Source organism: Abramis brama, assembly GCF_963993115.1.
Source record: "Abramis brama genome assembly, chromosome: 23".
Taxonomy (NCBI): Eukaryota; Metazoa; Chordata; class Actinopteri; order Cypriniformes; family Leuciscidae; genus Abramis; species Abramis brama.
The window spans coordinates 1,475,992-1,488,491 of NC_139985.1; the positions used below are offsets into that span (position 1 = coordinate 1,475,992).

Below are 12,500 nucleotides of genomic sequence, written 5' to 3' on the forward strand. Positions count from 1 at the left end.
TCCAGACTCATCAGGAACATCCAAACACACACAGAACCTCCAACTTCCTGTTAAACACACATTAGACATACACACACACAAACGCTTGCCTAGCTATCTTAAACCTTCCCATTTCTGTTACTGTGATTAAATCTAGCCAAATATAATTCCTATGAAGCTTGAGAAAGAAAAAAAAACTAATATTATAAATTACTAAGTATTTTTCTGGCCAAAAATCTGACATGTTTCATTGAGTTATTAGCATTCATAAAACAATACACTCCAAGCACAACTACGCAATACGCTTACAAAATCGTTAACAAATTTGAATCAAATTGGCTGGACATCACTTTAGGCCACTACTGTATACATATATAATTTTAATATACTGTATTAATTAAATATTTATTTTATTTACATATTTATTATTATATTTAATGAGTTATGCTGACTCCACTGACTCCAATCTAATGTAATTTATTATGAATAAACAAAAAATCATATATTTGAGTCACCGCAGAGCAAATACATTCATGCTAAAATATAAAATCGAATAGGGGAAAAAAAGAAAAGAATTTAGATATAATTTTAGCTAAATCATTCAGTCCTAATTATCATATGAAAATCCTAACACTGCATTAAAGTTTTTGACATTACTTTTTTTTATTTCAGTAGTAAAAAAGTATTTATTTTATTTATTTATTGTATAATATCAGCATATATATATATATATACACAATTAATAATAAATAATGTGTGTGTATATATTATAATAATGAAAATGTATATAACAGAAATATATAATAAATACAATTATAAATGTTTACAGTAGTGGCCAAGTGATGTCCAGCCTCTTTAAAAAAAAAAAAAAATCATATGTGAAGCCACTGAAGAGCAAACATAAATATTGAGATATAAATAATAAAGCATGAAAATAATTAAAATATATATATTTTTTTATATTATATAACTTAGTCCTAATTACCATAAACTAACCGTAACACTGAAATACAATACTTCCAAAGAGTCCAAAATGTCCAAAAAGAAAAGTTTTTTATTGAAATGTCACTCACAAAATGACACAATGTCACATTGTAACTGCCGTTCAGGCACAGTAATCGTCACACACACACACACACACACACACACACACACACACCTGGGCTTCTCCTGAGTCTCGATCAGGCGTATGACATCCTCCATCCAGAGCATGAGGTCCCGCACTAAGCTGAAGAAGCGGAACTTGTCCCCGGTGTCGAGCAGTCGAGCGCGCCGGCCCTCGCAGGCTTCCAGGAGACTCCTCCAGGCCTCCAACACCTCGCCCTCGCGCCGCTGGATGTCGTCGGCTTTATCTCCGGCGTATGCGGACTGCAGGCGCACCGCGTCTTCCTGAAGCTGCCGGACCTGAGGACACCAGCAGGGGCAGCAGTGAGTGACACACAGACGATCATCATCCTGATCTGGCAACACTAGGGTGACCATTTTTGTAGTTTTCAGAAAAGAGGCCGGGTGGTTTGTGGTCATGCAACTGTGTTAGAACTTTAAAGGGTGGTTGATTGTGATTTGACTTTTCTAACTTTAGTTAGTGTGTAATGTTGCTGTTTGAGCATAAACAACATCTGCAAAGTTACAACACTCAAAGTTCAAAGCAAATGGAGATATTTGCTTTTAAAGAAATCGCTTTTTAAGGACTACAACAAACCGCTGGTAGGGACTACACGACATTCCTCTCGGGTTAGTGACATCACAAACCCCAACATTTACATAAACCCCGCCTCGCACAGGGCTCTATATGGCTCTGTTAAGAACGAGCTGTTGAATCTCCGCCCTCTGCGCCGGGAGCAGCAGCTCATTTGCATTTAAAGAGACACACACAAAACTAAACGTTTTTGCTCAATCTCAAAAAAGGACAATTTTAACATGCTATAAAAAATTATCTGTGGGGTATTTTGGGCTAAAACTTCACGTACACACTCGACTTATTTTACATCTTGTAAAAAGTGGCATTATACCACCCCTTTAAACGAGGCCAGGTGGTATTTATAGCATAGGGGGCGGAGTTTTAGATTGTTGAGAGCATTTGATAGGACAGAAGATGAGATGAGGTGCGGTGACATAAAAATTTGTGATCCATTCTAGCGGAAGTGAGAGACTGTAAGTTTTGAATGCTTGTATCTCCTAAATGCGAATTTTGTTATTCATATTCATATGCATATTCAGCTTATTCATAACCTTAAGACTAACATATTCATACTAAAGCTAAAAAACTTAAATTTTGATTTCAGAGGGCCTTTAACGCTTTGATGATAAAAAAATGATGCAGACAAAGTCTGAGATTTACTTTAATGTACTTCTTTGTTGTGCAATATTAATTTCGTAAGGCAGGTCGTTCACCTTCAGAGATTAGTAATGCATAAATCAAGATCCATATTATGCCATTTTACTGAGAAGAGAATGTTTACAATTCACTCTAGCCCAAAATGATTTTGTGTACTAATATCTGTGTGTGTTTTTGTCTCTGACCGACGCACCTGCGTCCCAAGTGCTTGGATGTCGTGCTCAAACGTGGTGTGCATCCTCTGCAAGGTTTCCACCGTGTTCTGGTCTCGGCCCAGCTCTTCCGGAAGCTTCTTATGCTTGTCCAGGATTCGGCCCAGGATCTCCTTGGCGTCATGGTAGAACTTGTGCAGCTCGTAGGATGCGGCGAGAATCTGCGTGCGCGTGTCGATGAGCTCCAGCAGATCGGCCCAGGCCTCGTTCAGACCGTCCTTCCATTCGGCCACAGTCGCGGCGTCGGCGTGGCCAGCGTTGATCAGCTCGTCCGCCATGCGGTTCACGCCGTCCACACGCTCCTGACCGATGTTTCCGGTGTCCCGCGCAAATTCACGGAAGCGTTCCTGCAGCATCTGTAGTAGAGAGGAAAACAAATACATTTATTATAAGATCATTTCTGTCAGGACCACTATCGTCAAATACGATTGACAATTAGCATACAGTTTGGATTGGCGGTCTGGTTCTGTTCTGGGCAGCCTAGCATGGATAAGAGCAGCAAAAAAAACCCTTAGGGTAAACAGAACAGAACCGACATTAATGTTTTGCAGATATCATTAATTAATTTTAATGTACAACATAATTAGAGAATTTTAGTCTGATTCAAACTCAGCCAAATCCTGACTGAGACAGGTGGAGCTGGGGAGGGAGGAGGGTAATCCGCTCCTGAGAAACGCCAGAGCTGTTGATAATACTGAAGGAGCTTATATATGAATACAGGCGTCGTATTCCTATAGGTAGACGTGGATCAGCTGAGAGTCAGTAGCCGCGTTTCCATTACCCTTCAAAGTGCGCAAATTGAAATTGCGAATTGAAAATACGCCCAATGGAAACACGTCAATTTTGCAAAAACTCCCATTTATCGCAAAAAAGTTTTCCCGCTCGCATGAGGAGGTTTTTCAGGCAATTCGAAAAAGAAATATTTCGCAAAACTGCAATGGAAACAGTTTTTGCGCATTTACAGTCACCTGACGTAGATGACGCGGTGTGTTTGGACAGAATACGAGACTGAGTTCTTTATTAAATTAATAAAAGACAGAAGAATTACAGGAATAATGGATTCTAAACCTCAAATAAATGCCACAATCAAGACCTCGAAGCAGATCTGAGGGAGAAACACCCAGAAATACCTCATATGAGCCGCTCACAAGTATAATAAGGGTCGTTCCTCACCATTAATGCTTGGAAAACACTCATACATCTCCTTCGATTAATAATAATGGCCAGTGCAGTGGCTGGGATATAGTACATAAACCTACCAATGTCCATTGCCATGATTTTTGGAATGATTTTACTTATCGCGAGAAGTTGTTTTAGTCGCATAAGATCGGTCAATGGAAACGCTGTCATTTCGCAATAGTTTTTTGTCGACATTTTAAAAAAATCGCAAAAGTTTTGCGCAAATCTGTAATGGAAACGCACCTACTGATGAGAGCTTGACTAGCGTGACCTGCCAGAACTGACACTACACTTGATATTTTTTTGTACATTTACAACATTTACAGTCCTTGGACATTGAGTCCGAAATTCTCGTCCGAAGTTTTGCACATTAAAAAATAAATATGACCTTGTGTTGTGTCAATCACGTTTACACACTGCCTCCGAAACTTTAGTCCGTCATAAAAAAATTCAGATTGAGTTTTATTTTCTGCGTTATTCGCATCCGTAGCAAGCATTTTGAGAGGTGTTTTGACAACTTACAGCCACAGAATGACGAATACGAAAAAAACGTAATTTCGGACTCAGTGTGCAAGGACCTTTACCCTTATTTACATGCTGCACTGCACCATTCATGAATATAAATTAGGTTATGTGATATTCACCCACACTTATTTGCTAAAATTGTGGCTATAGTTTGATTACCATTTAGTCCTATACAACAAACATTTTTTTTTCAATACTAAAAGCTTATTTCATTTCTGGTTCGTGACTATGCTATTCATCTGATGTGTTCATTACTTTAAAGGGGTCATGACATGAGAAATAAAATTGATCTTTTGACACATAAGAGGCCTTTGAACCATTAAAACATCCTGCAAGCTTCTGTGACGTCACACAGAGAAATACATTTGCATTTGCCCGCCTCCAGAGAAAGACATCGACCAATAGTTTTACATCATTGCATCATAGGCCCCGCCCACTGCCCTTTGGTATCTTAATGGCTGACATTTGCCTGTGGATGGTTTATTTTAATGGCTTCCTGGATCACGACGAAGGATTATATGTTTTGTTCTGAGCATTTGACGCCAGATTGTTTTGTAAACGAGACACAGTGTAATGGAGAGTTTGCAAAGAAACTTAGATTTCTTTTTTGTGCAAAAAAACATTATTAACATTGCCATGCCTCAAGGAACTAAAATAATTTAAAAATCCATGTCATGACCCCTTTAAGTGAAAATTAAACATTTCCTCCATAAATCAATCAGTTTGGCCTGATTAAACGGAGTGTGTGTTTGTGTGGAAAGCACAGAAGACTATACATGCTGTTTTGCATAGTAACAGTTGCATTCACTTTAAAATACTTGTCCTAGTTTTCAAGGCTTGTCATGATTTAGTACCTTGTTATTGTATAATTAATAACTGCAAGAATATTCTGGACATAGCGGTGCTAGAATTGGGACTCACAGTGACGTGTTCGTAGTCTTGTCCGAGCTCGTGAGATCCAGCCACCACTTCTCTCTCGGCGATCCACTGCTCCAGATCATCCACCTCTCGGTTCAGTGTGAAGAGCCTAAACCTTTCCTCAAGCTTTCCTCTCCTCTCCTCTGATAGGTCCTTCAGTCCAGCGTAAAGCTTATCCACCTGTGACTGACGCATGCCGATCCTCTCACTATGGCACAGACACACACAAAGTCATATGATATTAATGGAGCCAGAGGTGTAAAGATGGAGACGGTCTCTGATCCGAAATACAAATGTGAGAGTTTAAGTCTAATTCAGATTAGTTTAAAATCAAATTTGGAGCACAGATTTAGAATCAGTCAAAATCAGATTTAGATTCAAAGTCCATTTTAGAGTCAAAATCAAATCAGATTAACATATTATCTAGATTTAGATTAGAATTAATGTTAATTTCAGCAATACAGACACAATAAGATTTAGATTCAGATTTAGAATCACAATTAAAAATGAAAGTCAAAGTTAGTTTTAGAGTCAGAGTCAAAATTAGATTAACAATCAAATCCAGATTTAGAATCAAAGTCAAAATCTGTTTGAGAGCCATAATCAAATCAAATTAAGGTTAAAATCCAGATTAAGTTTTAGAATCAGTTTCAGGATTATAGTCAAAAGCAGATTTAGATTCAGATTTAGAATAAAAAATGAAAATTTGTTTTAGAGTCAAAATCAGATTCAGATCCAGGTTTAAAATCAAAATAAAATTCCATTTCAGAGCCAGAAGAAATCAGATTAAGATTAAAATCCAGATATAGTGTAAGAATTGGTTTCGGAATTGTAGTCAAAAGCAGATTTAGATTCAGATTTAGAATCAAGATCAAAAATGAAAATTTGTTGTATAGTCAAAATCAGATTCAGATCCAGATTTAGAATCAAAAGCTTCAAAATCTGAAACTCAGTTTCAGAACCAGAATAAATAATATTAAAATCCAGATATAGTTTAAAAAACAGTTTCAGAATTGTAATCATGAGCAAATTTAGATACAAATTTAGAATTAAAATCAAAAATTGGAAGTGGAAATTGGTTTTTAGAGTAAAAATCAGGTTCAGATCTAGATTTAAATCTAGACTCAGGGTTTCAGAGCCACATATTTAAATTCAAATCCCTATACAGGTTTAGAACAAATTTTTAAATCAAATTGACATCACTATCACAAATGTCCGTTTCAGAGTCATAAAATCTGAAAAACCAGATCCAGATTTAGAATCAAAGTCAGTTTTAGAGCCAGAGCCAAAATCAGATTTAGATTTACATTCAAATTCAGATCCATAAGTTTTAAAGTGAGAGTCAAAGTCAATATCAGAGTCAAACTGAGATCCAGATTCAGATGGAGTGTATTGTCAGTGTGAACGGAAGGTGTTCTGCACCTCTCGGGGTGGTTGGCGGCCACCAGGCCTCGGCTGGTCTTGGACAGTTGGTGCACAGTCTCCGCGTAGTCCTCCACCGCCTGCTCCAAGATCTGGTGCTTCTTCAGCATGGCCACTGAACTCTGCTCATCCTGAGAACAACAGCGAGACAACACTTCAGAACCGGAGTGTACAAAATATCAAACCAAGCTAATGTTCACACTAGCAGTTACGGCAAGAAACCACAGGTGAATAGGATTTTAATGCTGATGCTAATAAATAAATTAAAGTTAATGCTGTTCTTTTGAACTTTCTATTTATCAAACAATCCTGAAAAGAAATTGTACACAACTGTTTTCAACGTTGATAATAATAATGAATGTTTTTTGAGCATCAAATCCTCATATTAGAGTGATTTCTGAAGGATCATGTGACACTGAAGACTGGAGTAATGATGCTGAAAATTCAGCTTTGATCACAGGAATAAATTACATTTTAAAATATATTAAAATAGAAAACAGACATGGAAAAACAGGCCAGTTTTACTGGAACCTATTATATTACAAGGAACAATGTAACTGTGTAAATTTCTGGACATTTAACCTTATTTTTTTTGTCATCCTCGTCATCTTTTGGAAATGTTATTTTATACATGTTATACATTATATAATGTTGTTGCTATTTTTCTTTAAAAAAAAATCTGCCTTATTATGGTATGGTCCTGTTTTATATAAAAATCTGAGCTTTTTTGGGGGGTGGGGGGGGGGGGGGGGTTGATGTCTTGTTATATTTGTATTCTAAGAGAAATTCAATAAACATAATTATATAAAAAAAACAGCTATTTTACATTGTCATAATATTTAACAATATTACTGTTATTTTTTACAAAAAAATCTAATAAATGCAGCCTTGGTGAGCTGAAGAGACTTCTTTTAAAAACATTAAAAATCTTACCAATCCAAAACTTCTGACTGTTAGTGTATGTATGAATAAAACTGATAAATTTGGTGCATGTAAATCTGCTGAAGTGGAGATTTCTGACTCAAACATTTTGGATGTTTTCTTTCCAGTAGTGTGAATGAAAAAACAATGGTTTTGCCTTTAGTCTCTTGCCTTAAATAATAACATTAACATTAATGATATCTACACACACTATTTAGCTCACATTCACGAGAACATAACTCTTGCACAAACCTTGGCCTTCTCTTCAGACATCATGTAGAGCTCCTGCTCGCTCATCCAGGCTTCGGCCTCGGCCGCGTCGAAGTAATACTGCTGTGCTTTATGGGCCTCCTCGAGTCTGGAGTGGCGTTTCTCGGTCTCCTGGATGATCAGACTCCACAGCTCCTGCAGGTCCGACAGACGGGATCGGATCGACTCCACGTTCGGGCTGTCGGCCTTCAGGATACTCTGGCTGCGCTCGAATATATCATCACATCGAGGCTGATGGCCCTGGATCTCCTTCTGTAGTGTCTGTGTGCGGTGTCACAATGTATCGCAATAGTCAAGTCTCCTTCATTTATACAGCGCTTTTAACAATATAGACTGTTTCAAAGCAGCTTTACAGTGATAATAGGAGATTACAGTAACATATTGTTTAGGCTTTACAGCAGCTCTAGCATAAAGTTATTGTCAATCAAAGTTATTAATTGATTCACTTCCGTTGCATTAGTTATTAACTTAGCGGTCGCTAACACGACACCGCTCTAACAGAAAACCCTTAATGCGCTCCGGCTGTTCATTCGCACAACAGTGTTTAGTGGCTCGAGAACGCAAACCTTGGAATAAGTTCCAAGGTGCAAGCGAAAAAAAAGAAAAAAAGAAGCTATCTCCGCACAAACTTCAAACACGCGAATCTGTGCGTTTGAATATATATATGTATGCGCGCAGACGTATAGTCCTTCTCTTCAAATTGACATCAACAAACTACATTAAAAAATTCATAATATACAGTACCAGTCAAAAGTTTGGAAACATTACTATTTTTAATGTTTTTGAAAGAAGTCTCTTATGCTCATCAAGCCTGCAGTTTAAAAAAAACAAAAAACAAAAAAAAAACAGTAATATTATGAAATATTATTACAATTTAAAATAATGGTTCTCTTTTTTAATATACTTTAAAATGTAATTTATTTTTGTGATGCAAAGCTGAATTTTCATCAGCAAGTACTCCAGTCTTTGGTGTCTTATGATCCTTCAGAAATCATTCTAATATGATGATTTGATACTCAGTTATTATCAATGATGGAAACAGTTGTGCTGTTTAATATATTTTTTTGGAATACTTTTTTCAGGATTCATTGATGAGTAAAACGTTAACAGCATTTATTCAGAAAAACAGCATTTATTCAAAATAAAAACATTTCTAACAATATAAATCGTTACCATCACCTTTTATCAATTTAACGCATCCTTGTTGAATTAAAGTACTAATTTCTTTAAAAAAAAATAGTTATTGTTCCCAAACTTTTGAACGGTAGTGTATATTGTTACAAAAGATTTCTATTCTAAATAAATACAGTTCTTTTTAACTTTTTATTCATCAAATAATCCTGAAAAAAGTATCTCAGGTTATAAAAAAAATATTAAGCAGCACAACTGTTTCCAACATTGATCATAAATCATCATATTAGAATGATTTCTGAAGGATCATAAGACACCAAAGACTGGAGTACTTGCTGATGAAAATTCAGCTTTGCATCACAAAAATAAATTACATTTTAAAGTATATTAAAAAAGAGAACCATTATTTAAAATTGTAATAATATTTCATAATATTACTGTTTTTTTGTTGTTTTTTTTGTTTTTTTAACTGGTGGCTTGATGAGCATAAGAGACTTCTTTCAAAAACATTAAAAATAGTAATGTTTCCAAACTTTTGACTGGTACTGTAGATTTTTTTTTATTGCTTCCGCGTGTCGATGCAAAACGGCATTATTTTGACAGTACAAAAATGCAACAATATCGTGGATAGTGACAATCTGTATCGTGGATAGTCACCCAAAATAAAAATTACTGTGTGAGAAAAAAAAATCTACTTTACAGAGTTTTTGTGTCAGTACTACATTAAACTACTACATATATCATGTTGAATATAATGCGGGAATATTTGTGGGTCCTGAATAATGCCAAATGTCTGATGTTACTGGTAAAAACTGGCGTATGCATTATTTTAAATATATCTAGTCAGTGACAGAGTTCAAGCATATTCGTCTAAAATAATTGTGTATTTTCAGCTTCAGAATCATGAATATTGTTATTCTGGCGTCTCTATTGTCCTGTGCTTTGGGTTTCAGCACCAAGTCCAAGACTATTCATTTACACACACAATGTAAAACCAAATTTAGCATTTTAATCAACAGTACAACCTTTTATCATACGTCTATGAGTATCGCAATAATCTCGTATCGTGAGTTCATTATCGTGATATGTATTGAATCGTGACACAAGGGCATCGCTACACCGCTAACGGCAGGTGTTAAGTGTGTGTTGAATTGCGCCAGAATTGCTATTTGAATGTGTGTGTGTTTGTTTGTAAATTGCAATAAAAAAAAATCAGTTAACTCTGAACACATTACCTGGTTCTTCTTGATGAGTAGCTGAACCGTCTGTAAATTGTTGCCATGGTCTGTTGACGTAGCAATAGGCATCCTCTCCTCAACCCAAAGCTGTCGAGAAACTACGCGTTAAACATCTGCAGTAAAGCAGGCAAACATTCCACGCATATTCTGGTGACACTTTACAATAAGGTTCATTAGTTAACACTAGTTAATGTATTAACTAACATGAACTTACCATGAGCAATACATTTGTTACAGTATTTATTCATCTTTGTTAGCGTTAGTTAATAAAAATCCAGCTGTTGTTCATGTTAGTTCACAGTGCATTAACTAATGTTGACAAGTATTAGTAAATGTTGTGATTAGCATTAATAAATGCTGTATACGTGCAGTTCATTTTTAGTTCATGCTAACGAATGTAGTTAACTAATGAACCTAATTGTAAAGTGCTACCCCTATTTTAAACACAAACGTACAATCTCGTCCTCCACGTCGCGGTTGAACTGGTGGATCTCGCGCGACGCCATGAGGAAGTTTTTCCTCTTCAACAGCGGATCCAGCAGCTCCTTAAACTTCTGCTCCACCTCGGCCCGACGTCCATCCACCTCGTCCGTGTCTTTCCCTTCCTGTCTCAGAACATGAGCTTGAGACTGAAGCTCCTCCACCTCTCTCTGACGCACCTCCACCTGGTTCTCCAAGATCTGGACCAACAAAGAGTTCAAAACATGATTTTCGGTCCCACTTTATATTAAGTGGCTTTAAGTACTGTGTACTTACGGTTACACTTTATTTTAAGGTGTCACTGCAGGATGGATTCTGATTGGCTGTCAATATTTTTAGCGTTCATAATCAAATACATTTTGAAGTCCCCCTGTGGTGAAAATCCAGCGTTTAATGTTGTTTATGTGTCTATGTGGTGTTTTTAATATGCTTTAAGACACACCATGTGTAAATTCATAAGTCGACTCCATTGCTGAGTATTTCCTCCTTAAAACTGCAGTGAACCAAAGACAGTCTCAAAAACACGCTTTGAAATCGCTGGTGTTTCTGACGTCACAAACTACCTTGTAACCAATCAGATCAACGTGTGATCGTCAACCAGTGGATCTCTGAGCTGAGTGAGTGAGTGGAGGCGGGGCTCATTTGCATATTCATAGAACCGCGCATACTAAATGAGGCGAGGGTGTCGAGTTACACTCAAGATAATTTAAGACATGAAGGAAAAAAACTTTTAAATATGTAATTTCGGTGATCAAAGATGAGTTTTAAGGGATACAATTATCGACTACAGGGGGACTTTAAAACTATATCTTTATCGTTATCGTCCTTGTTGAGAACGGGTCTTGAAGTAATCTCAAACCTGTTGTTTCTTGAGAAGGATGCTGACGCTGGTCAGGTCTTTGCCGTAGTCGTCGGATTGGACCTCACCCTCCAGGCCCACCAGCCACTTGTCCAGATCAGCGCAGCTCTGCGTGAAGAGCTCGGCCTTGTTGGCGTCAAACAGACACTGGGCTTTAGTCTGAGTCGTGGTTTCCAGTTCGGTCCACATCTTCTGCAGCGCCGCCAGCTTCTCCTTCACGACAGCGTCTGTCTCCGGCTTCTCCGAGACCAGCTGCTTCCCGTCCTGCACACAGACAATATATATATCATAATTACTTCAAATTAGATCAAATATTGACACACAATACTTTGCACTGCAACATAAATCAATATGGAATGCATAATGTCTTCAAGGCAGGATTAAGGACTTTGTGTAGTAAAGCACTTATTTTATTTTTCTTCCTGCACACAGACAGACAATATTTGGTTACACTTTATTTTAAGGTGTCATTGTTACAATGTAATTATATATTTAAGTACTGTGTAATATTATTTAACAACATGTACTTACTATAGGGTTAGGGTAGGATTAGGATTTGGTTGAGGGTTAGTTGCATGTAATTATGCATAATTTATTGTTATTACTATGGTAAGTACATGTAACATATGTAACAAGGACACTAAAATAAAGTGCTACCCAAATATTTATATGATAATTACTTCAAATTAGATAAAATATTGACACACAATACTTAATCAATAAATCATAAATCAATATGGAAGAGATATGGAATGCATAATGTTTTCAAGGCAGGATTAAGGACTTTTTGTAGTAAAACACTTTTGTTTTTATCAGGAAAAAGCAGGATATACAGTCAAACCAAAATGTATTCAGACTCCTTCAACATTTCTCACATTATCACAGTTTATTTGCTATAGTTTAGAAAATGGTAATAAAATATGACAAACTCAGTTGATATTTGACTGGTTTTGTCCGTCCTTCTGTTAGACTGTCTCACAGAGGAATGATGTTGAATATCTGTCAGCTGTTAAATTTAACTACACAAT

At 36.7% G+C, this 12,500-nt stretch overlaps 1 protein-coding gene across 3 annotated transcripts in view; it reads right to left on the bottom strand.

Annotated features, from left to right (window-relative positions):
- The window catches only part of sptbn1 (spectrin, beta, non-erythrocytic 1), a 112,514-nt gene that overhangs the window by 15,522 nt on the left and 84,492 nt on the right, over positions 1-12,500 (bottom strand). For all 3 annotated transcript variants that reach the window (XM_084101735.1, XM_084101736.1, XM_084101737.1), the window contains 8 exons: positions 11,473-11,736; positions 10,589-10,813; positions 10,131-10,220; positions 7,747-8,025; positions 6,574-6,704; positions 5,155-5,359; positions 2,511-2,885; positions 1,139-1,383 (listed from right to left, as the gene is read on the bottom strand). In XM_084101735.1, the coding sequence (XP_083957861.1) occupies positions 1,139-1,383; positions 2,511-2,885; positions 5,155-5,359; positions 6,574-6,704; positions 7,747-8,025; positions 10,131-10,220; positions 10,589-10,813; positions 11,473-11,736 (1,814 nt within the window). The remainder of the gene's footprint in view (positions 1-1,138; positions 1,384-2,510; positions 2,886-5,154; positions 5,360-6,573; positions 6,705-7,746; positions 8,026-10,130; positions 10,221-10,588; positions 10,814-11,472; positions 11,737-12,500) is intronic.